The following is a 25,240-nucleotide window of genomic DNA, read 5'->3' on the forward strand; positions in this document are numbered from 1 at the left end:
TGAGTGAAAGTCTGACAACTATGGAATTAAAGAAGCCACATCCATCCAGACTGTCAGAAGGGGCAGAGATGAATAACGAGCTGGTCCCACATCCACATGTGTTGGATAAAAATTCAGGAGGGGTATCTTGGGAGCGAGGAGTCCCAGACCCATATCAGGCCACTTATGGCCCAAGATTCCAGAGCCAGGAAGATAAGTCCCCATAACATCTGGCTGTAAAAACCAGTGGGATTGAGTATAAGAAACTTCTGGAGTCCTAAGCAGTTCCCCTGAAAACGCACACATGGACTTACTCAGACTCATGTCCTCTGAGCTCCAGCACCAGGATAGTAGCTTGAAAGGCACCATTGGTATACAGGGAGGAATTGAAGTGTTTGGCATCCAGGTGGGAGCTGGGGACAGCTTCCTCCTAGACAGAAAGACAGGTGAAGGGCCCTTTTCTGAGCCTTCTTCCCACAGAGCCACAGAGCTAGCAGGCAGGTGCCATATTTGAGACTCCATTAACCTGGCTAACACTGTTTCCCAGCCCTGGAGACCCTCTCAGACTGTCCACCCAACTTAGGGACCTGCCCAAACTGTTAACTGTGACTTTTCCATATGAATGGTTAGTTTCTCCTTGGGCTTCACAACTTCCTAAATGCTATCAAACAAGCAACAGCCTGCCTCAGTAAGGCCCCAGCCCAGTACATCTTGCTAAGTGGCACTCGCAGTAGCCAGCCTAGATTCATAGCTTGGCTTTGCCTGGGAATCTCCAAGCCCAGCACAAGTGGCAGCCACCTGAGATTACTTTATAGCTCAGGAAGAGTGCCCCAGGCAAAACACAGGTGGCGGCTGACCTTGGCCTGCACCACCGAGGAAACCCCAGAGACTGCACACCCAGTGCACAGCTACAGACCATGTTGAAGCACCACCACCCTGCCCCTGCACAGCTGATCTTCCATGGAGGAGGGGGGGTTGGTGGTCAGTGATATAGTCAGTCCTTGCAGCTGACTAGCCTGGGTAAATCCCTCCCATTGACCTGCCAACAGCAATCAAGGCTCAACTATAGAGAAGGATGTACTCAGCTCACACAAAGGGCACACCTCCAGGACCCAGCTTGGGTGCTAGGGGAGGTTGTGCCACTAGACCCTATAGGATACCTAATACATAGGCAACACTACCAGGAGAGGGAGTCATAGCAGCTCTGCCTAATACATAGAAAAAAACACAGGAAGGTTGCCAAAATGAGTAGAGAAAGAAACATGGCCCAAATGAAAGAACAGATCAAAACTCCAGAAAAAGAACTAAACAAAATGGAGATAAGCTTGGCCCTGAATCAAGACCAGCAGTTTGCTGAAGCTGCTCGTTTCAAGCAGGAGCCTAAAGAAATGTCTTTCAATGGTCTGTTGGCCATTTCAGAACTTAGGAAATGTAATGGTCAATTCATTAGAAAGAAACATCTGAGTAATAAATAAAATAAATTTAAAAAAATGGAGATAAGCAATCTATCAGTTGCAGAGTTCAAAACACTGGTTATAAGAATGCTCAAAGGACTTAGTGAGGACCTCAGCAGTCAGAAACAAAGGATACACTAATTGAAATAAAGAATAACTCACAGGGAAACAACAGTAGAGTGGATCAAGCTGAGAATCAAATCAATGATATGGAACATAAGGAAGCAAAAAACAAGCAATCAGAACAAGAAGAAAAAAAAATCCAAAAAAAGGATAGTATAAGCAGCATTTGGGACAACCTCAAGAGTTCCAGCATTTGCATCATAGAGGTTCCAGAAGGAGACTAGGAAGAGCAAGAAATTGAAAATCTATTTGAAAGAATAATGAAAGAAAACTTCCCTAATTTGGTGAAGGAAATAGACAGGCAAAGTCCAGGAAGCACAGAGAATCCCAAACAAGCTAGATCCAAAGAGGGCCACACTAAGACACATTATAATTAAAATGCCAAAAGTTAAAGATAAAGAATATTAAAAGCAGCAAAAGAAAAGCAGTTAGTTACCTACAATGGAGTTCCATGTGACTGTCAGTTGATCTCTCAAACTTTGAAGGCTAAAAGGGTTGGCAAGAAATATTCAAAGTCATGAAAAGTGGGGATCTACAGCCAAGATTGCTCTACTCAGCAAAGAATCACTTAGAATCAAAGGGCAGATAAAGAGCTTTCCAGACAAGAATAAATTAAAGGAGTTCATTATCACCAAATCATTATTATATGAAATGTTAAAGGAATTTAAGAAAAAGATTAAAACTGTGAACAATAAAGTGGTGTTAAGTACATATCAACAATTGAATTAAAAAAACGAAGCAAACAAGAACAGAGACAGAACCATGGATATGGAGAGCATTTTGATGGCTGCTAGATGGCAGGTGTGTGTGGGAGAATGAGTGAAGACGGCAGGGGATTAAGAAATACAAATAGGTAGTTACAGAATAGCCAAGGAGGATGTAAAATACTGCATAGGAAATGGAACAGTTAAAGAACTTATACACATTATCCATGGACATAAACAATGGTGTGGTGATTGCCTGAGGGAATGGGGGGTGCTGGGTGGAGGGCAAAGCAGGAAAAATTGGGACAACTGTAATAGTATAACCAATAAAATGTAATTAAAAATAAAAAAAACAATAAACAAAACATTCCAACAAAACGTAAATAGCTAGATAATAAAAAATGTTCAGCTTACTAATAATCAAATAAATACAAATTAAAAAATTTTTTAATTCCATCCTGATTTATCCTGGTTTTTGAGTATGTCGCTTTCATGGTTTTTTTATTGCTTCCTTAGGTACTACATGTGTGACCTGGCACAATCTGTTGGCAATGACATTTTATTACTTTGAAATGCAGAAACATTACTGCCATTATGTCCCTATTCGCTGCACTCACTCATTTTATTTATTTTTATTCTTAAAAGATTTTCTTTATTTTTAGAGAGATGGTAAAAGAGCGAGAAAGAACAGGAGAGAAACATCCAGGGACCAGGCCACAACACAGGCATATGCTGTGACCAGAAACCAAAACGGTGACCTTTCACTTTGTGGGATGATGCCCAACCAACTAAGCCACACTAATCAGGGTGCACTCCCTCATTTTAAATGCAATTGCTCCAGGTACCTCCTCTATATATGCTGAACACTGCAACAGACAATGTTATAATTTTTGTTACAACCATTAAGCATGATTTAATAAACTTATGAAATAGTCTATTATGTTGATTTATTCCAATGTCCTCTTTTCCTTTCTTAAGTTCCAAGTCTCCCCCTTTCCATAGCAGTTGCTTTTGTTCAGAGGACATCCTTTGGCCATCTTTGATCAGGCAGTCCCTTGGGGTATGAATCCAGACTGGGTGGGCATGTCAGGGGGCCTGCCCTGACCCCAGCAGGGCTGATTCACACTGCCTCCCTAATAATGTGTGGGGGCAGTGCAGCTCCCTTTCAGTCCCTAACACCTCCTAGCGCCCTCTTCTTTCAGGTGGTGTAAACTCATTTGTCTAGGAGGCCCACTAAGGCCATGGGACAGCAGGTCAGGAAGGTATCACATGAGCTATTAAATCACCATGCTCTGCTTCCTTGGTGCTGGTGGAAATGCTGACCAGCCCTTTGTGCCACTTTGTTTAGTGTCATTGGTGCTGGCTGGGAAAGAGTGCTACAGAAGTGTGACCAGCCACATCCACTGCCTAAGTATTCACTGCTCAACCCATTGAGTAGCCCCCTGCCCTTCATTAGAGTAGAGAAATTGTGTCCTAATCTCTTCTTCTAAGGACACCAGTCACGTTGGATTATGATCACTCTAATAACCCAGTTTTACCTAAGGCCATATTTCCAAATTTAATCACATTCTGAGGTATTAGGGGTTAGAACTTCAACACAGAAATTTTAGGAGGGCATAATTCAGCTCATAGTACCTTCCTACCTCCCTATGAGGTATTTAGGTAGCTGAATATAATTACATTTAACAAAGAGTTAATTAGCACATATTCTATTCCAAGGAATCAGAGCCAAGTTTTGAAGGGTATTCTGAATTAATGAAATGATACAAGTATTGAGAATTAACCTTCCAGCACTGTATAGGAGGAATGGTGGTGGGGACTGAAGGAGGTACATAGGTGGCAGACATTGGAGAATTCAATTAGAGTGCTGACAGAGTGAGGAGATGGCATGAACAAATGATGTGGTATATATGAACACATACTAGACTCAGCTCTGGATTGAGGTATGAATGACCGAATAAATGATTCCTGTGTGTTCCCAGCATCAGCACGGAGTAGGTACATTCTTGTTGCTTAGAGAATACGAGTTTCGTATTGGTCTCTTCCACTTGTATTGGAACTCTACTGTGAGCATACAGCATATTCTTGGGAAATAATCAATCATTTAATCTAATTAACTTCACTATAATTATTCATAAAATGTCATCTAGTGGTCCCAGAAATACTGCATTTAATATTTGGTTGAACCATATGAAATGGCTAATATTTGGTCATTTTGACCTAAAGAAATGGCTATTCTACATGGCTCAACCTAATTCAATGTTTGAGCCATATGTTTACATTTTTATTTTTAAAAGGAGAAAGAAAATGACCAAGCAATCCACTAAATCAAAACCAAGGAGTATGTGAAGATTGTGATCAAAAGGTCACATAAGTAGGAACCTTTTCCAAAAACATAAGTACTTCTCCAAATAGGCAATCTTAAGAGTAAAACATCTTTCCATTATAATCAAGAAAACTAGGCAGAAAGGGCCTAATAACCCTGTTGTGATATAAGTTGCAGTGGATATATGAAGCTTTTTTTCTGTGCAAAAGGTATTATGATATGAAAGTCATATTGCGACATTATTTTCAGTGGCTGCATGTTTTATTGGCTGGCCTGGAAAGGTTTACCAGAGCTCTACTAGTGAATGTCCCCATTGTGATTAATTATAAATGAGTTTTGTTGTCAGTGTCAGCCTAATCAAGATCAGCTCATGCCTAAAAGCATGACTAAAATATAATGCACTACTGCGGAACAGGATTTGTGGCACTTTTCTCCCATCATTTTACCTGTACACAATGTTCAACCATCTAGAGTGAGGATTCCTTGAAATAAGGTGCTAATCCTGGGCCACATTTACTAAAAGTCACCAAAAGGAATGTTATTCTTGATTTATTTGCATTGAAATCATATCAGTGCTTGTTAATTTGGAACAACAACAAAGATCCTATGAGTAAACTGTCACTTTGAATCAAGCCCCAAAGTAATTTGGAGGACTTCAAAAATCAAGAATTTGATTTAAAAAAAAAATCAAGAACCTGAGGAATGCATCTATAACACAGTTCCTGGAAAAATAATTTTTCCAGACATTGAAAGAACAGCCTGAAACAGCACCCAAGTGTACAAGTAAGCATTCTCCACTTAAGTCACACTGGAGTATGACATGTGGCTATTTTCACGGAACCCAGAGTGACGAAAGCGCACTTTCTCAGATAATACTGAGAAGCTGGTTAAAGATATGATAAAGTTGATAAGCACAGTGCTTCTGAGTTATGCAAACACACAAAGCAATCTCTGAACCAGGAGTACTTTATCTCAAAGAGCATCAGCAAATGTTAAGAAATAGAAAAAAACAAAAGAAAATCATGCACTTCCTAAGTATGATATGCTAGAGATCTTATGAGAGTAACACAGCCAGGTCAGCCTTTTCCAGAGGACCAAAAACATGGTCTATTTTCACAGCACTTATGGACAAGATGATGGTCTGTAACACCCTAATGGAGTCTAGTGCTAAGAAGGTCTCAAGGTCCCTGATGGGGCGCTCCATGATGGGCAGCTTCACCTCATTAGGAGCTCCATAGGTAGGTGACTTCAGGAGACAGGAGAGCAAGGTTCAGAAATAGATGGGATTCTATCCTCAGGCAAGTATGAATAATGCTTCTCTCCTGGTCTGGTAAGACAAATAAGCCTCCCTAAGGTAGTTTATGTGTGTGCTCTTGGCCCTACCTACTATTGTTGAGCCAAATTTTGCAATCCTGTATCTTCTCCCTATAGGTAGATATCTATTGTCTGGGCAAGAAAAACTCCTCATCCATTCAAATATAGGAAGTTCGGAATCTTGTCAGTCTTGAGATTTTCCTCACCCGTTCCTCTTAGAATTCTTCAATTCTGGTCCCCCAACCTGCTTGGTCATTCTGAACCGACAGAATTGGGAATGATTAGGGGTTGGCTAGCTGGCTATTCAGCCTACAACTCAGCCTGCCAATCAGGATAATCTAACCACTAACTGCATCTTTATCATCAGGATGTGTATGACTCTCAAGCTTAAGAAATACAAGATGAGGGTTTAGGTTGTTCTTTTCACTTTTATTCAAATAAATACAATAATTGTAGACAGCCTGATCAATTCTCCCACTGACTCTCCTTTCAGGTTGGTGCACTTAGATTTTAGATGTGCACTGCTATGGTTGTATCACGGCTCTGTAGGATCTATCCTTTAATCTGAAACGATTACTTCACACTCAGGCCAACAGCTCTCATCAACTGAGCCATGGTGCCATTTGCTCACATGAGACTGAATGAGAAGAGAACAGACATCTTTCTGGGTAAAAAACATTTTTATAATATACTTTTGGATAAAATGTAATTGTTTTCTCCCCTACTTACCCAGATCAGGCACTTGAAAATGGGAAATATCAGGAATGCGCAACTCAGTTCACTAAAAACATTGGATCTGATATCCTAAGAAAATTCAAACAGTGTGAAAGAAAATGGCATTTAGTGTTTGCCACCAAGTTTAGTAAGACTAATAATGACTAAAATATTTTTAATGTGTTAGAGCTTGATTCACAAATGCAGGGACTAGAGAGACTTCATTTGTTGTAAATTAGCTTTCCCTGATTCTGTCTTTATGATTAAGTAGTAACTTCTTCAGTTTGAAATTGGTTTGATTAATATGACCTTTATTGGGAAAAACTTTGATCCTCTCTGGCTTGGCCTATGGTACCTGGTGTGTTCATTTAAATAATGGCTATGGTTCTACAAGGAACTAGTTTGGGCAGTTACTTTTTCTTATCTAAAGCCAGCAGGATGAATGTAACCTAAGTGGGTTAAATTCATTTTAAAAATCTTACTTGTCCTAGTCAAAAGGCAGTCTAAGGCAACTGGGTCTATAGAATGGCAGACCAGGATGCGTGGGCCAGATCTCACATCACACCATCAGCATAAAGAGACATGGCTCTGGGGAGCACCTGGAGCGAGCAGGGCTGCAGAACGCACCCCATAAGATTGGCCTTTCCATGGAGTCCTGCTTCAGAGCAGCTTCCCACAGTGCCCACAGCTGATCCCAGTTCCTTTGTAAAGATGCTATTTGACTCAACAGCAGCCTACAGGTGTGGGAATAAGGCTTGATATTTGAGAACCACTCCTGCCTCCCATGACAGCAGAGGTTGGCAAAGTCATCTAAAGGCCTGAGCAAGTCTATTTTCTATAAGTGAAAAATCCCAACCACCTCACAGTCACTCCTTTAATGTAAAACTAAAGCACCCTGAAAAAGAATATGCTTTGAAACCCTCTGCCACCTTTATTAAAAAAACAACTTTCAAACAATTTTTAAAAATCCTTTAAAAATGCTGTATCAAACAGCCTTCTAATTAAGAAATATAAAACACTTGGTTTAAGACACTTGGTGACTTTCTTATGTCATGCATCAGGGATGGATACACAGTGAGATTTACCACTGACATCTACTTGGTAAAATCCCTAGAGAGCTCCGTCAATAAGATAATTATTTTGGAAAGAAGAGTTACAATTTTTTTTCTAAAATGTCAAAAAGAATAAGGATGTAAACACTACATACTTAAAATATTAATACAGCAATATTAATTCAGTTAAATAAATATAAGAAAATGGCACCAATTTTATGGCAATTTTTTAACACAAAAAATGTAGCTCATTAACATTTTAAAATACATAATTCCTCCAAAGAGAAATGGTCATTCTTAGCACAAACCAAGAGCACCTGAAATAAAGTGCTAGGAGAAAAAGCAGCTCCACAATTGAACTTGTTCACCTATGAAAAGAAATGCCATCTGGATCTTCCGGTCTGAAATATGCGCCATGAGGGGGAATTCAGCTTCACTAAACACTAGCTTTAGGGTTGTCTTTTGTCCTTTTTCTTTTTTCTTCCAGTGTGCGCTTAAATATTTTCTTTAGGGTGTTGTAAACTACTGGTCCATTTTCAGAATCAAAATTAACCTGGTGACAAAGAAAATTTATATTCAGGACACTAACAAGAATTTTAACCAGTCTATTTTGGGAGAAAAGAAATGTGGTGGAAAAAAACCCCTAACATTTATCAACAAAATTATATATAAATTTAAAAGTACACATAAAATACATTTCACACATTAATTTTAATTGAAAGACTATATTAGAATTGCCAATTACATCAATGCCAAACATATCAATGAAAACACAAAAAATTAAAATTGAGTGCCTTGATATGTAGTAGTCATTCATTGTTAGGAAGCAAGTCAATAGTGAGTATGAAGTGAGTTTTGAATTCAGAGACTGATCATTGATGATATGAGGGAAAGGTCTCCTCATGAAAACAATGCGCACCAGATATCAGTGTTGCACTGGGGCGAACTAACAGGACCCTGGCTCTCCACCTGCCAGCCATACAGCCTTGGGTCATACCTGACCTCTAAAAAGGAGACCACAATGCCCATCTCTTTAGGGTTTTGTGAGTACTAAATACCAGAGCCTGATGTGTGTGACACATATAAAAACCTACAGAGCAGTTTTCTTTCCCCTTGGTGGGAAGGTGCCATGTACACACATATGTGGACTGTCTACCCAAGTTCATCATACCGCAAGGGTAGGAGTGATGCAGGACAGAGAACCAGAGCTATTACTATGCCTTCACCCCAATCCCAAAGACAGGGTCAGATCTTGGCCGGTGACACCCTCCGCCTGCAAGTGGAGGGGGGAGGGCTATCCCGTTGTGAAGGGCTGGGATTTCACTCTGCTCACAGGCTAACAAGGTCATTTGCCAGCCTGAGGTCACTGGCAGGAGGCATTAGACTGCTGGGTCAGAGACAGACAACCTTCTAAGGTGAACAACATAATCAATCACAGGTGGAGGCTGCAGCAAGCCGGCTAAACTCTTGCCTGAAGGGAGACAGTCTCTTTACTACATGAGAAACAGATGCCACACAGACTTACTTGAAGTGCCTGGAATCTTGGGAGGCCAACAGTAAGGATTTTTTTCAGTTAAATCAGACATTTTTTATCTTAATCATTACATTTTCGATCCTACTTGCAGAAACTTCTTACTAATATGAACAATAGTTTCACCTGTTTACTTTGTTAAGCACCAAACCACAACCCTCCCCATAGGGCAAGTAGCTTCTTGGTCTATGAAAAAATGTAATAAAATAAAGACTTAAAAGATCATATAATCAGGGTTTGCACTGCTGACTCTGGAAACTTAGTGCTGTAAAGCTCCAAATGAGGAACAAAAAAACCTGCCAGAATGATATCCCTTTGAAAGGAATGGATGGAGAGGAGACCGATGAAAGAGTACAAAAAATAACTGCTATCATCGCTAATGTTTACTAGACATTGTCATTGAAAAGTTGGTTCTTTGTTTAACGACATTTTCATATGATAACTGAGAGAGGTATCAACAAATTAGCTGAACGGGTGAGAGGAACCTTTTCATTTGGCAGTAACCTGGCTCCTTTCTTCAGCCAGAGAAATTGCTGTAAGCCAAAAGGATGTGCAGAGAAAGGAAATTTTTTTTTTTACTCTTTGCTTAGGATTTGCCAACAGGACATACTACTGAATCATCAGTGCTGAATACTGAACTCTCACTAGATGATTTCTTGTTTAGACTTAAGGTAGAACTGGCTCAACAAGATTCTCTGACTCCTACTAGCACATCATTTAAAAATACTTTCTCGCGAGCCAAGTGTCGCTGGTTCGATTCCCAGAAGGGCACATTACTAGGTTGCACATCAGGTCTCCGTTGGGGGCGTGAGTGAGAGGCAACCACACAGTGATGTTTCTCCCTCTCTTTCTCCTTTCTCTAAAAATAAAATAAATAAAACAAACAAATAATTTAAAAAAATACTTTCTCAATACCCAATTGTTTCTCTTCATAAAAGTTATTTGTTCCAATGTTCCTCTTTTTCTTAAAAAAGAAAAAAACCCAACAAACAAAAACACAAACAAACCACAGGTCAGCTTTTTCTAATATCACTGTTTGAAAACTGATATTTTTTGGCCAAAGTCTGCAACTACTTTCAAGAAATGTCAAACACATTTCTATTAAGAGGAAACATAGCTAGAAGTTTTATTTTAGAGGTGGCTGGTGACCGCTGGATTCTAATTTGCGAAGATTATGCTCTTTGTGGTCTGAAGGGGGAAGGAACAGTGCCACCCACCTTAGTGAAAGCTTTAATGGCGTGAGCAAGGACAGCTTCCTCCACATCCACGGGAATCGTCTGCAGGCTCACTATGCAGTGCAACACACAAAGAATAGTCTGGTGCTGGCCCTGTTTTTGCAGAAATCAAAATTGAGCAAGTTTTTTTTGAAAACTGCCTCAAGAAATAAACTCAAAGCAAATGCAAAGCCAGGAACTGGTTTATGACCAAGCACTTAACAGTTCTAATACCACACTACCTACCAAGGGCTTTACCAATGTTTACTGTTTATGTGTTTGAAAAGCTTTCAGGAGAGAAAAATCAAAGCTGTTACATAAAGCAGAATTTCAAATGAAATGTCTTCCTTGAAGTGAACTGAAAGGATGACCCATTCTCATTTTGGACATGACTGTTTCAGTTGGGCTTGTGTACACTGGTGTGTCACGGCAACCATGGGCCCGTGTGCCCTGTCCACTGCAGACACTACAGAGGGAGGAGGGGTGGAAGAAGAGATTGCGCAGCCCTCCGGGAGCATGCCAGAACTTTAGGGAGAAGGTCTCTGACAAATAGGTCATGACTTGATTCCAGAGGCTGTTCACATTAGAGAAACAAAGGGGAGAAACTCCACCACTTGGACAGTGTGCATCCAGTACACATTGCCCCTTAGAGTCGCTGACCTCACCCTGGACATCTACTCAGAGAGTATAATCTGAAATAAAGAAACACCTGTAAATACAAATGATCATATCAGTGATGCTTACAAACTTAAAAACCTGAAAATAATGTCAATGTACTACACGTGGGGTTAGAGTGATGATGGAACCACATGATGTGACAGAAGTTGCACAGCTTTGTGCCAGAGCTGTTGCAGTTGGAATTCTGCTCCAACACAGGATGCGTACCTTGGGCGGGTTACTTCACCTTCCCTTTTCAGTAAATTAGATCCTCTACCTTTCCAGTCTATGGAGATGAACAAAGGTGGAAAAAGAAATTATATCCAACAAGTGCCTGGCCTGCCATCACCCAGGAAGGGAAACTGCTTCTCTTATCCCCTCTCTAGATTCATCTCTATAATTTAAGTGCTGACAAATAGCCTAAAAGAAGGACTCCCGATACAGGAAAAATCTTATCTTTAAAGATGTGTGTCACACAACTGTGTGTCTGCGTGTCTGTGTGTGCACTAGCAGTAAATGTGCAAACGAGGAGGCACTGCAACACAGTATGTAACTTAAGGCTTCTAAAACACTGTTTCCTAAAACAAAGTGTATTTCTAAATGAAAATTTAATAGCTCTATACGGTTAAAAATATTAAATTGTATAAAAGGATCTACAATGACAAGCATCCCTCCCTCCTTTCCTAGACCCACTGTCTCCGAGTGCATTCCTTAAGGTGACCACCATTATTGTCAGTTCCTTGTTTTTCTTGCTATAGTCTTCTATATTTTATACATGTGCTACATAACTGTCTATGTGACACACTCCCCTTTGAAAGAAAATACAGATGAGTGCATATTCTAATCTACCTCAGAGCTCTTCACATTATATAATCATGGTAAATAAGTAAAAACAAATCCTTGAAAGTGAAAGTGGTTATTTATGACATACCCCCCCCCACATAAGAGTATTACTTATCCATCAAGTTAATATTTATGAAAAACTTACACTAAACATAGTAATTACCTATGTTATAATTCTGAGCAAAAATGAAGCAGAAAGTTACACGTGGAATGATTTTACAAAGACTGAAAGACTGAAAATGTTTTAAAGTGGCTCTCCTGGGATTATGGGCATTTCCTTTATTTTTGTATCTTCTAAATGTTTATGCTGGGTATTTCTTCTTTTATTTTGGAAAAACTTAAATTAGATATGGGATTCCATATGAATTCCCTTTTCATAATTTTTTTTTTTTAGGTTGTGAGACCTACACAGTTAATGCCACCAACTGGTCCAACAGCTACTTTACCTTCTCTAATAAAAACAGTGCTTCTGCAGCATCCGCATGCCTGTCAACTAACATGTTCACGTCCTCTTGGGTTATCACAGGCTCCTTCAGCTGTTCCACCCATGACCACATCAAACTGCACAAGATGAAAGGATCCTTTTCACCACATAGTCTTTCCCAGGCTCCGTTTCGGGAATTTAGTTCTCTCTAAAAAGAAAGGAAGAAAGAGAAATAGAGAGGAGAGAGGAAGATAAAGGGAGGAGGGAGCTAGGTACCATTTGGCATCCGATGACCCTCAGGCTGTCCAGGAAAAGTCTCAGGCTCTGGGTATGAACTGTGACCCTTCCCAGCACCCCCACACTTTCAGGTGGCACACTGGGTTCAGATATTGAACTTTTCTAAGCCTCTGCTTCCTTCTATTAAGTGCACCCCTACCCGACAGGTGTTGAGCTGACTGCAATCTGCTAAAGCTCCTAGTGCAGAGAAGAGCTTAGTTAACCCAAGCTCTCCACTTCACTCAGAAACCACAGAACAGTGCAGGAAGGGAGCCTGTTTTTTCAGGGTCTTGACAAACAAAACAAATATTTGCTGCAATGAAGGAGAATGGCAGCGTGAAAATCATAAATAAGAGAACACTTGCAAATTAACCTGAAACAAGGAAAAGTTTTTGTTTGAAACTTCAAAGTGTGCCCCTCAAAAGTGCCTAAAAGTTGGTAAACGAAGTATATGTATTTCTTTCAAACTCCTATGTAGAATTTAACAAATAACAAAACCTGTGCCCAGAAATCTGATAGGGTGAAAACAACTAGGAAGTCTTGCCACTACTCCAAATGCCTGGAGATAATTTAGGCAGGTGATTTTAAAACTTTACCTCACAGAGAGTAGGTGAAAAGTGAGATAATTTCTGACAGGACATTTAATTTTAGATTTATGTTTTAGTAAATAAGATATTTCCAATAGTAATAAGCATACTTACTAACTGATTCATTCACCCATTCCATATTTGTGGGACAGTTACCATATGACAGAAATTATGATACATGACTTACCTCTGATTCTACAGCAACCCATCAAAGAGGCCCTTCTACAGATAAATGTACTGGGTGGCTCAGGAAAGATGAAATAACTTGCCCAGGAGCCCAAATCGAGAAAGGGGCAAAACAGACATTCACACCCAGGTCTACTCCACCCCAGTCTGTGATCTTGCTGCCACGCCACCAGGGTCCTCTGGCACTAGGTTTCTCTTTATTATCTCATAAATAAGCCAACACTTTGAGAAAACAAGCTGGGCAGAAACAACAAACTCAAAGACCCTCTTAGAAAATGACTGTTACATCATTGTTTTCTGAAACCTTCAGTGGAGTTAGGAAAAGACATAAAAATGATGAAAAGTATTAGACACATGAGCTGTATCCTGGCTCTGCTGCATTTGGACCACTTGACTGCAAGCATGTCTCTTGACACCTGTCACCCTTAGTTTTCCCGTCTGTGATACTTAATTCATAAGGACTACACAGATTAACAAAGAACCTGTAAATAACACCATCTGCCTCAAAGGATCACTGTGAAAATCACATGAGATAAAAGACATGAAAGGGCCTAGTACAGGCACAGGTGGCATTATGCTATTTAAATCATGATTATTTTACTTTTAAAAAAAATAAATTTTTAGTTTTTTAATTACAGTTGATGCACAATGTTATATTAGTTTTAGGTGTACTATCCAGTGTTTACACATTCATAACTTATGAAGTGATCACCCTGATAAATCTAGCATCTAACGCCATACAGTTATTACAATACTGACTATATTCCCTAGGCTGGTTTGGCTCAGTGGATTGAGCGTCGGCCTGCGAGCTAAGTGTCGCTGGTTCGATCTTCCAGTCAGGGCACATCAGAGAAGGAAAACTCTGACTCCAAAAAACCTCCGCTGCCTTGCGGCATACCTCTTCAGGGGAAAGGCTAAGGGAGTAAACCCCGACAGAAAATCCGGAGCCGGAGTCCCTAAGGCGGTTTGACGTTGTAGTCAACACCGGCAACTCCTGCGGGGCACCTGAAGCCAAGCTGTATTGACTCCGTCTTTCCCTTGGACCCTTCAGCTGCGAAGAGAGGGGGGGTCTGCTGCACGGGCAACAGCAGACCCTCCATATCACCCTGCCCAGGCTCTGTAGCTTCAGCTTCACTGGAGAGGACACTCCAGCGTCATCACAAGATGTCGATTCAACACGGGAGGAGACAGATACCGTGTCACTCCCAAGTTGGACTGCACAGCCATTCTCGGCGGTGCAGATAGACTCTTAAGAAGCTACACCATCGTCTCTCGAGACGGACGGCTGCCGACGGACGGACGGATCCCTACGCTGTACTTTATACATCTCCATGATTATTCTGTAATTACCAATTTTTACTTCTTAATCCATTCACCTTTTCCACCCAGTCCCCCGAATGCCCTTGCCTCCATTAACCATCAAAATGTCCCCTCTATCTACCGGGGTGACCTCCCAAAACCCAGAATTATCTTCTGGAGGGCAAATACATTGAATACAGGTGTCCCCCTTCTGTATCAGTGTACCAGAGGCCGCATTCAGCTTTGGTCAATTTTTCTGAGGACTTTTTGCCCATTTCATGACAGGTGATTGATGAGTGCTCCTGCTCACACCACCCTGTGTTCAGGAGTTTTTGACTAAAAATGGCATGACCCCCATACCTACCCTCCTTATTCACCTGCTCTTGTCCTGAGTGATTTTTTTTATTCCTGATGAAAACAGTCCTCCAAGGGAAACATTCTGCTGATGTGGAAGGGGTGAAACAAAAAATGGCAGGAGCACTAAAAGGCATTGAAATTGATTAATTCAGCAACTGTTTTGAGCAGTGAAAAAAAAAAGTCTTGATGGATCTATTACATCAAATGGAGAGTACACTGAAGGTGACTGAAATTTAAACATGTAAGAATAAATACACAATTTTTATAAATAAATTCCATTTTTGGGTCCCTCATATGAGTGTTTCTGTTAAGTCTGTTACTGTTCTGCTTATTAATTTTTTAAAACTGATTTATTACTTATAGAGAGGGGAAGAGAGGGAGAAAGAGGGAAAGAAACATCAATGTGAGAGAGAAACACTGACTGGCTGCCTCTCACACAACCTGACTGGGGACTGAGCCTGCAACCCAGGCATGTGCCCTGACCGGGAATCAAACTGGCGACTTTTCACTCAGCAGGATGACATCCAGCCAACTGCGTGACACCAGTCAGGGCTGTTTATTTTGTTTTTTGATTCCACATATTAGTAAAATCATCTGACATTTGTCTTTCTCTATCTGATTTATTTCACTCAGCACAATGCACTCTAGGTCCACCCATGTTGTTGCAGATGGTAAGATTTCATTCTTTTTTATGGTTGAGTCGTAATCCATTGTATATCTGTACCACTTCTTCTTTATTCATTCATCTAATGGTGGACACTTAGGTTGCTTCCATACTTTGGCTACTGTAAATAATGCTGCAATGACATATGGATGTATATCTTTTCAATATAGTGTTTTGGGTTTCTTTGGATAAATACCTGGAAGTGGAATTGCTAGGTCTTTTCTTCTCTCTTCTTATAGCCATTATTTTAAACTCTATCTTGTCTGGTATAAGTATTACACCAACTTTTTTTTTTTTCATTTCCATTTTTATGAAATACCTGTTCCCATCCCTTTACTTTCAGTCTGTCAGTCTTTCAATCTGAAGTGAGTCTCCTGTGGACAGCGTATGTAAGGGTCTTGTTTTATTATCCATTCAGCCTCCTGATACCTCTTTACTGAAGCACTAAAACCATTTAAAGTAATTGACATTTATTTATTGCCATTTTATTATTGTTTTGATCTTTTTCTTCTTCTTAAAAAAGACCCTTTAACATTTCTTATAACACTGGTTTGGTGGTGGTGAACTCCTTTAGCTTTTTCTTGTCTGGGAGACTCTTATCTGTCCTTCCATTCTAAATGGTAGCTTTGCTGAGTAATCTTGGTTGTAGGTCCTTGCTTTTCATCACTTTGAATATTTCATGCCAATCCCTTTTGCCTCCAAAATTTCTGTTGATAAATCAGCTGATAGTTTTATTGGAGCTCCCTTGTAGGTAACTAACTGCTTTTCTCAGGCTGCCTTTAAGATTCTCCCTTTGTCTTTAACCTTTAACATTTTATTTATCTTTATTTTATAGTAGCGTTATTCATAATTGAAAAATCTTGGAGGCAACCAAGATATACTTCAGTAACAGTGAATGGATGAATAAACTGTGGTACTGGGTTGGCCAAAATCTGTATGTTTTTTCCACAGAATAAAAAACATTTTTCATTTTCACTAATACTTTTATTGATTTGGATATTTTGAGTATGTCAGCCATCTTCTTATGGTACAACACTGACTGTTCTCAATTATTGTCTTGATATGATCATTATCAACTTCAACTGATCTACTCAGCTGTGGAACATCATCCAGTGAGAAATCTCCAGCATGAAACTACACATACTCACTTTCAACACATTCAATCAGTCACAGCACATTCTTCATACACTGCGCACCTTCTCCATACACTGCATAAATCTTTTTCTGTGTTTCAGTTGCATTTTTACCTTTCTTGAAATAATAAAGCATAATATGCAAAAATGTGTATTTTCTTCCATTTTCAATATAAAAGTGGCTACACAAAAATTCTCTAATTTTGATAGGTTTTTAAAAAATGCATGCTGATACAACAGCTGTCACCATATGATTTAACAAAATTGTTTCAAATGAAGGTAAAGACAACTAAGTGCTACTAGAGCTATCTTACAGAAAAAACCAAATGAACTTTTTGGTCAACCAAATATATTTAGACAATAAAGTATTATTCAGCACTTAAAAACTCATGAAAAGACATGGAGGAACCTTCAATACACACTGCTAGATGAAAGAAGCCAATCTAAAATGCCAATATACTGTATTATCCCAACTATATGACATTCTGGAAAAGACAAAACTATGGAGAGAGTAAAAAATTTTTAAAAATCAATGGTTGCCAGAAGTTGGGAGCAGAGCACAGAAAATTTTTAGGGCCCTGAAGATGTTCTGTATAATACATAATGATGGATACATGTCACTGTGTATCTGCTCAGTGTACAATAAATAAGTAAATTATAATGTAAACTATGAATCTTGGGTGACCATGATATGTCAATGTTCCAAAGTTCACAGTTTACACCATGATTCATCAATTGTAACAAATTTACCATTTTTTGTATGGGGGCAGGGGTATACGGGACCTCTATATTCTGCTCAATTTTGCTATAAACCCAAAACTGCTCTAAAAAATAAAGTCTATTTTTAAAAAGTTGTCTTAAGTCAGCACAATACTGAAAAATTGCCTTTTAAAAATCAGTTATAAAATAACCAGGAAGAGTTAACAACAGTCTTTCTGATTGTCCAATAATGAATGTTGAAACAATTAATATACTGAAAACAAAATGATACAGCACTTTGGTGACACCCAATAGAATAACACCGACTAGTTAAATAAAGTGGTTTTTCTTCATCTCATTTTCAAATTCCTCTGCGCCATAATATTATTGGCAGAGGTAAAAGCAGGAAAGAGAAAAAAAGGAAAATAAACCAGTGTGATGAAAGAAATGTCACAGAAATATGAAACAAAAGTAAAGAAAAAAGGCACATATCATATAGAGGATGTGAATGGGATGTGTTAACAAAAGTCAGAGTGAATCCAGAATAACCTAACAACATAATGAACAAAGCAGTCACATTTTCTCAATTAATAATAGTTCTATTAACTTTTTTGATGATATACATATTTTATCCTCACACAAGGGCATGCTTACTAACTTACAGAGAGGGACAGGAGGGAGCATGAAAGAGAAACATTGATGTGAGAGAGAAACACCAATCAGCTGCCTCTCATATGCATCCTGACCAGGGACCAAACCTGCAACCTAGGCATGTGCCCTAACCAGGAATCAAACCTGCCACCTTCTGGTTTATGGGACAATGCTCTGAGTCACACAGACCAGGGCAGATAATACATATTTTTAAGAATCAAAAATGTAAAGATAAAAGGCTAGACACGGTAATTGAGAAAATGCTAAGTAATTTTTTCACATAACATGGCAGTTTAGTAAACAATGTTCAAAAATGCTTTTTTAAGCCCTGGCTAGTGTGGCTCAGTGGACTGAGCACTGGCCTGTGAACCAAAGGGCCACTGATTCGATTCCCAGTCAGGGTACATGACTTGGTTGTGGGCCAGGTCCCCAGTTGGGGGCACGTGAGAGGCAACCGCACATTGATATTTCTCTCCCTCTCTTTCTCCTTCCCTTCCCTTCTCTCTAAAAATAAAATAAATAAAATCTTGAAAATAATAAAATAAAATGCTTTTTAAAGAGTTATGTAGATAATTAAATGTTTAGTAGTTGTCAAGCACTGGGGACACCTTGTCCTGTAAGTGCAATTCTAAAAAGTGTAGGTAAGTCACAGGTACAAATGCATCAGCTGAATGTATGACTACAACTGATGAATCTACAATTATTTTCTTCTTAAATAGAGAGCAACCCAAAGAAAATGTTTCATACTCTCCACCATCTCCACAAATATGGACTCCATATTTCTTAGAAAGCTCTAAGAGATAAGGCTCCATTTGATTCAGGGTTTTCCCAAGATACTTATCTGGATCTAAACCCAAAGCTGCTACTTTGATGATGACTGCCTGAATATTATCATCTCTTGGAGCAAATCTTGGTTTCTCTGTCAAAGGTAAGCAGAAGGCTGAAGATAAAGCCTTTTACACATTTTCAACTCTAACACACTGATAATCAGAAAGTATAGAACCTACTGATATTCCTTCCACTTTTTCTTTTTCTTTAACAAGTTTCAAAAAGTCAGAGATTTTTAACCTCATCACCTTCATATTTGGTGTTCACTCGTCCTGTATCCACACTCTTTCCTCTTACATATAGCAACAGAGGGGAAGAGCCATTGCTTCTGCATACAAATCAATGGCACCATGACCCCACTGTCTGATACTTCCAGCTATCCAGTTCATCAGACCCCATTTGGTTTTCAGCCAGTCTTAGACTTGCTAAAGCAACAATTTGATGCTCAGTGGAAATGCACTGCATCATAATGTAACAGTTGTCCTTCCCACCACTGATCAGAGCCTCAACTCTCATGCAGGGCGCAGTGCATGTGTGAGGCAGGCCTAACCATTAGCATTTTAATTATGACGTGTCTTGGTGTGGACCTTTTTAGGTTCATCTTGGTTGGGACTTGCTGTGCTTCCTGGACATGTATGTCTATTTCTTCCACCAGGTCAGGGAAGTTTTCCATCATTTTTTCCAAACATGTTCTCAAGGTCTTGCTCTTTCTCTTTTCCTTCTGGTATCTCCATGATGTGAATGTTGGTATTCTTGAAGTTGTCTCAGAAGTTTCTTAGACTATCATCATTTTTCGACTTGTTTTGCTGTTCTAATTGGGTGTTTTCTGCTTCTTTAGCTTCCAAATCACTGATTTGATCCTTTACTTCATGTACTCTACTGTTGATTCCATGTAATATTCTTCATTTCAATTACTGTATTTTTCGTTTCTAACGTTTGTTTTCTATCTCCATTTTTATGTTTATCTCTATTGAACTTCTCACTGAGATCACTGAGCATCTTTATACCAGTGTTTTGAACTCTGCATCTGGTAGACAGCTTTCTCCATTTTGTTTAGTTCTTTTTCTGGAGTTTTATTTTATTCTTTCATTTGGGACATGTTTCTTAGTCTCCTCACTTTGGCTGTTTCCCTGTGTTTGTTTCTATGTATTAGGTAGAGCTGCTTTATCTCCTGGTCTTGGTATAGTGGACTTATGTAGTAGGTGTCTGAAGGAGCACAGTGGTGCAGCCTCCCTAGTCACCTTATCTGGGCATTCTAGGTGTGTCCCGTGTGGACTGTGTGCACCCTCTTGTTGTAGTAGAGCCTTGGCTGCTGTTGGTACATCAATGGGGAGGATTTATCCCCAGACTGGCCACATGCACTGGCCATGACCACTCATGAGAATTTGCCCCATAGAGCAGGACTGGCTTCAGTGGGGCTTTGGTGCCCATTGAGCCCACCCCTTGAGTGTGTTGCTTGTGGAGTTGGACGGGTGGTGCTTTGGTATAGTCTGAAGCTATCTACTAGGTACGCTGGTTCTGGGGCCTCCCAGGAGGTGCAGGCCAAGGTCAGCTGCTTCCTGTGCCCTGTCTGGGGCCACTGGGAATGAGCTTCAAAGTGATCTGCAGATGGCTGCTACTTGCACTGAGTTTAGAGATGCCTGGGAGAGAGGCCAAGCTGCCTACCAAGGCTGGCTGCTGAGAGTGCCAGGCAAGGGGCAACTTAGCAAGATATATAGGGCATGCCAAGGTCAGATGCTGCTTGTCTGAGATTTTAGGAAAGTCTGCAGCATGAACCAAGACAGACCACTAGTATGGAAAAGACACTGGAAATAGTTGGGTGGGCCTGAAAGTTGGGTAGAACAGGGTCTCAGGAAATCACCAAGCAGGGACAAACAGTGTTAGCCAGATCGACAGAGATTCATATATGGTGCCCACCTGCAGGTTCTGTGGGGAGAAGGCTCAGCAAAGGAAATATGGCCTCTGCCAATATTTCTGTCTGGGAAAAAGCTGCCCCACCAGCCCTCACTGGACAATTTAGTTGCTCCCGGTATGTCCCTAGTGCATTTTGAGCTGCTGTGAGTCTGGAGCACAGAAGGAGTGAGTCTGTGCATGGACTCTTTAACAGGAATACCTGGGACTCCAGAAGCCCTCCATCTCACTTAGCCACAATCCCCACTGGTTTTCACTGCCAGAGTTACGGGGACTTTTTCTGGACTGAAAGCCTGGGCTGGGGGGACCTGGTGTGGGGCTGGGGGGTGGGCAACCTTCTCATGGGGAATCTCCACAGTGGAGATATCGCTTTTATTTTTAATCACCACACCATGGGTGTGGGACCAGCCTGATCTGAGTTTTGCCCCTACTGTCAGTCTCCACTTGGCTTCTTCTTTATATCTTTACTTAAAGGACTTCTGTTCAGCTAGGTTTCAGGCAGTTTTGAATGATGATTGTTTTGCAGTTTAGTTGTAATTTTGATGTGGCTGTGGGAGAAGGTGATTACTTCCACCATCTTAACCTGAAGCCCCCTCATTTTATTCTTTCCAGAATTCAACTAATTTGTTTTTCTTACTGAAAAGCTTATAATAAAATCTAGAAAAGAAAAAAAAAGCAAACCTTTACAAACAAAAGGACTGTTTACACCTCTAGAAAATGCTTTCATATGTTCTATGTTGAAACTATCTGGCCCATGTACTGCACTGAGCAGTGTGGGCACAAGTGGGGCTGATGCACGAGGGGACACGAGTGTCACATGTAAAGCCAAAGGACCTGCTGCTAGCTATCAGGATACACAGTGATGCAGTGAAAAGACTTGCCGACTGAGTGGAAGGCCTGTTAATTTAGGAGCAGGAAATAAAGAACACACTTCATGTTGAAAAAAAGTACATTTAACTGTTCGTTAAGCAAAACACAATTCTGATGGAGAAAGTGTGTGAAGTGTTCTCTTCCCTTTAAACAGTTGTAAGTGGGCATGAGGCTCCATGTCTATTTTACCGTCTCTGTACCTGGAAGGTCCTGGCCCTCCTGGAAAGTGTATGCACCTTGCTTAATTAATGGCAGAATATAGAAGAGCAGCTATACAAATAACTTGTGGTAAATTATGGACTAACAAGTCAAGACCTCACTGGCCCACCTTTGGGCAGTTTACCTGTTTCTGATAACTAAGTTTATAAGGCCTGCTTTTTCTCTAGTTAGCTGCTTATTCAAGACAGAGTGTGGCTGATTTAAGACTGTACAACACACTTCTGTGTTGAAAGTACAACACATAAAAGGGATTAAGTTGTTAAATTTCACATTCTAATTTAAGTAAAAGCCAAGAAATGGACCCCAAAGACCTAATCTCAGCACATAGGTACTCTGTGGTCACTCCCATCTGCTTTCCAGATATGGCAGCTGCCTCACTGGGGCAGGATTAGGGAGTCCACAAGAGGGAATGCTGAGCAGACAGCATCTGTTATGCTTCCTCCTGACCTCTCTCAATACTTGTGTGGATGAGCTCTGGAAAAGAACTTGCTTTGATTTCATTTATATGTCAGTGGTTCTCAAAATGTGGCTCCCTCCTAGGCCTTGAGTTTGCTTAGAGATCCTTCAGGTCAGTTTAAGTTGTTTGCTATGGACTGTCCATTGTCCGTCAGTGTGTTCCACAAACCCAGCAAGGAAAAAGGAAGCTACTGATATCAATTATATCCATCCTTTGCTTTCTTAAGCACCCTGCCAAGTGCTAAGAGCTTTCTTTCAGAGGAGACTGAAGCAAGCCTGCATAACAGCCCATGTCTGTCATTTCTATGACAGCGGGCTCCCGTTACAGCTGAGAAACCTGAAGTTCCAAAGTATACCAACATGTCTTCAAATTCCTACAAGTAAATTTGGGAAAATGAATGATGTGTTTGCTCTGACATAAGTATTTCCCAAGCATATGTAATTAAATAAAATACAAATACCTGCCACATTTCTACCTTCCTTTTCACTTCCTCCTTTTCTGCAAACTCACTTAAGTTTGCCAGGGCTTTGGCTGCCAGTATTCTCCTTTCTTCAACACTCAATTCAGGCTGCAGAGCAGTGTGTGGAATGACTTCCGGCACATTTTTGCTGTTTTGGGTTCTAGGTCCAATCGAGGGCTGTGCTTTGGGGCTGGAGCCATAGTCCAGAGGGCTGCTGCAGCCACCATGAACTTTACACAGACAGGGGGTGCCTTGTTGGGGAGAACCATGTGGTTTCTTGGGGATATTTGCAACCCTGGACGTAACTGGTTCCCCAGGGTTGTATGAATCTGAAACACCTGAAGAGAAGGTTCTACTCCGCTGTACTTCCTTTGTAATATTCTTCCTTTGGAAAACTGGTGACTCATCATCTTTGAATTCTTCCAAGTCTCCAAATTTAGCCTGATTCCAGAAAGAAAATGTATTGCACACCAGCATTTCCTTATTGAAGTCTAGCTGTGGAGTCTGTGAAGTGTCATGGCAGCCAACGGGCATCTGCTGCCTGGAGCTGTGGCAAAATGAGACTTGACCAGGCACTGTCCATGGAGTGCCCAACTGCTCCAGAAGCGACGTGGCCTTCTGTAAATCTGAGTCACTGTAGCTGAGCTGCCTTTTCAGGTGAGTCAGGGGCTGAAGGCACTCTGCATTCCTCCTCTTCCAAAGAGGGTCAAACTCTTGTTCACTGGAAAGAATCACATCTTGATTTTCCAAATCTGCTACCACTGTAGTGGGGGTGAAAGAGTCCAATGCATCACTGTCGTTTCTCAGTAACTCTCTATCAAGCTGCATCATGACCACCTCAGAAACAGTCTTTTCAATTTCAGCAGAGAGGCCAGATACTTCTACTATTTCTTCTGTCACAACGGGCCTGTTCTCAGCTAAGTCCAGCAGCAATTTGCACACAAGATGAATAATTTTTGGCACATGTTTCAGAAGTCGTGCCTCATAACCATGAAGTAGATGCCGCTGGCGAATCAGGTACTGCGTTAAGGTGACGGCATGGGCTTTGGGGTCACAGCAAGAGAATATGTTGTGAAGGGGAATCAGAAACTGAGTAAATTCCCTCACACACAGTAGCTGTCCTCGAGTTTGAATGGAATTGGGTCGCTTTGCCCGAACAAATATAATGGCTTGATCAGCAGTCATTCTTGTTGCAAAAACTAAGTAACAAGCTATTAAAACACCTAAGTAGAGAAGAAGAAAGAACTGAATGAGAAAAGCTTGTATATATATTTTTTATTTATCAATCTTTGATGATTTGAATTTAATATGTTAGAAAACCATATAAATACAGAAACATTTTAAGAATAATATAACTTTGCAATTTTTGCAAAGGTGTTTATATATTCACTGGTCTATATGGCACCCCTCACCGTGACTGAGAGCACTCAGTATCCCTCGTGCCCAGGGGTGAACAGAGAAACTGTCACAGTGACGTTAAGTGTGGACTAAAGGAGGATGGCTGTATAAGATGGAGTAAGGGGGAATAACTGAGTAAGTGTGGTGTGAGGGGAGGATGACTAAGTGCAGGGTAAGTGAAGAATGACTTAATAAATGTGGAGTGAGGGGGGATGACTGACCAAGTGTGGGGTAAGGGGGATGGCTGAGTAAGTATGGAATACTGCACAGTAAGGGAGAATGACTAAGTGTGGAGTAAAGGGGAATCACCGAGTAAGCGTGGAGGGGGAACAACTGAATAAGTGTGGACTGAAGGGTAACATTTAGTATGCGTGGAGTAAAGGAGATGACTAAGTGTGAAGTAAGGGTAATGGCTGAGTAATTGTGGAGTAAAGAGGGATGATCTGGCATGTTCATCTTCCTTATGCCCAACTCCAACGTGAGAGAAATAAAATCCTGCTTCTACTTCTCATTTAACAATTTCTGAAAATTTCTATGTAATGGATCCATACACTGCACTTAGAACTTCCCACTCCTGCCTTTACTATCAATTGTTGACACATTCCTGCCTGGCACTCTACCAACTCGAACATTTTTTAATTTGGCAATTATTCACATTCACAAACTTTTTTTTTCTGACAATTCTTCTTACAGACTTATTTCTACAATAATATGTGTTTTTCTCCATACTATGATATAATTATATATTGCTCTAAGTACTTAATATTAAGGAAAAGCTTTAACAGTATAAACATTATGCATTCTTATTAATTTCAAATTAAAACGAATATTGTAAAGGTGATAATTGATCAGTTAGTTCAAATATAATATGTAATTACTATTGAAGTAAAAGGCAATTAAAAGACATCTG

At 40.3% G+C, this 25,240-nt stretch overlaps 1 protein-coding gene, 1 non-coding gene and 1 pseudogene across 2 annotated transcripts in view; 1 reads left to right on the forward strand and 2 right to left on the reverse strand.

Annotated features, from left to right (window-relative positions):
- Window positions 1-1,304: 1,304 nt before the first annotated feature.
- Window positions 1,305-1,441, forward strand: LOC150012771 (small nucleolar RNA SNORA2/SNORA34 family). Its single transcript, XR_016511005.1, has one exon. It is a non-coding gene; the product is annotated as a small nucleolar RNA SNORA2/SNORA34 family (small nucleolar RNA).
- Window positions 1,442-6,320: 4,879 nt separating this feature from the next.
- The window catches only part of PTPDC1 (protein tyrosine phosphatase domain containing 1), a 50,850-nt gene continuing 31,930 nt past the window's right edge, over window positions 6,321-25,240 (reverse strand). Inside the window, exons 6-9 of the mRNA XM_090275765.1 lie at window positions 22,933-24,155; window positions 12,358-12,543; window positions 10,415-10,525; window positions 6,321-8,219 (exon numbers count right to left, since the gene is read on the reverse strand). Coding sequence (XP_090131891.1) covers window positions 8,103-8,219; window positions 10,415-10,525; window positions 12,358-12,543; window positions 22,933-24,155 — 1,637 coding nt within the window. The 3' untranslated portion in view covers window positions 6,321-8,102. The remainder of the gene's footprint in view (window positions 8,220-10,414; window positions 10,526-12,357; window positions 12,544-22,932; window positions 24,156-25,240) is intronic.
- On the reverse strand, window positions 12,718-19,531 carry LOC150012773 (diphthine--ammonia ligase pseudogene; annotated as a pseudogene).

Source organism: Furipterus horrens, unplaced genomic scaffold, assembly GCF_987537825.1.
Source record: "Furipterus horrens unplaced genomic scaffold, mFurHor1.1.pri manual_scaffold_4, whole genome shotgun sequence".
Taxonomy (NCBI): Eukaryota; Metazoa; Chordata; class Mammalia; order Chiroptera; family Furipteridae; genus Furipterus; species Furipterus horrens.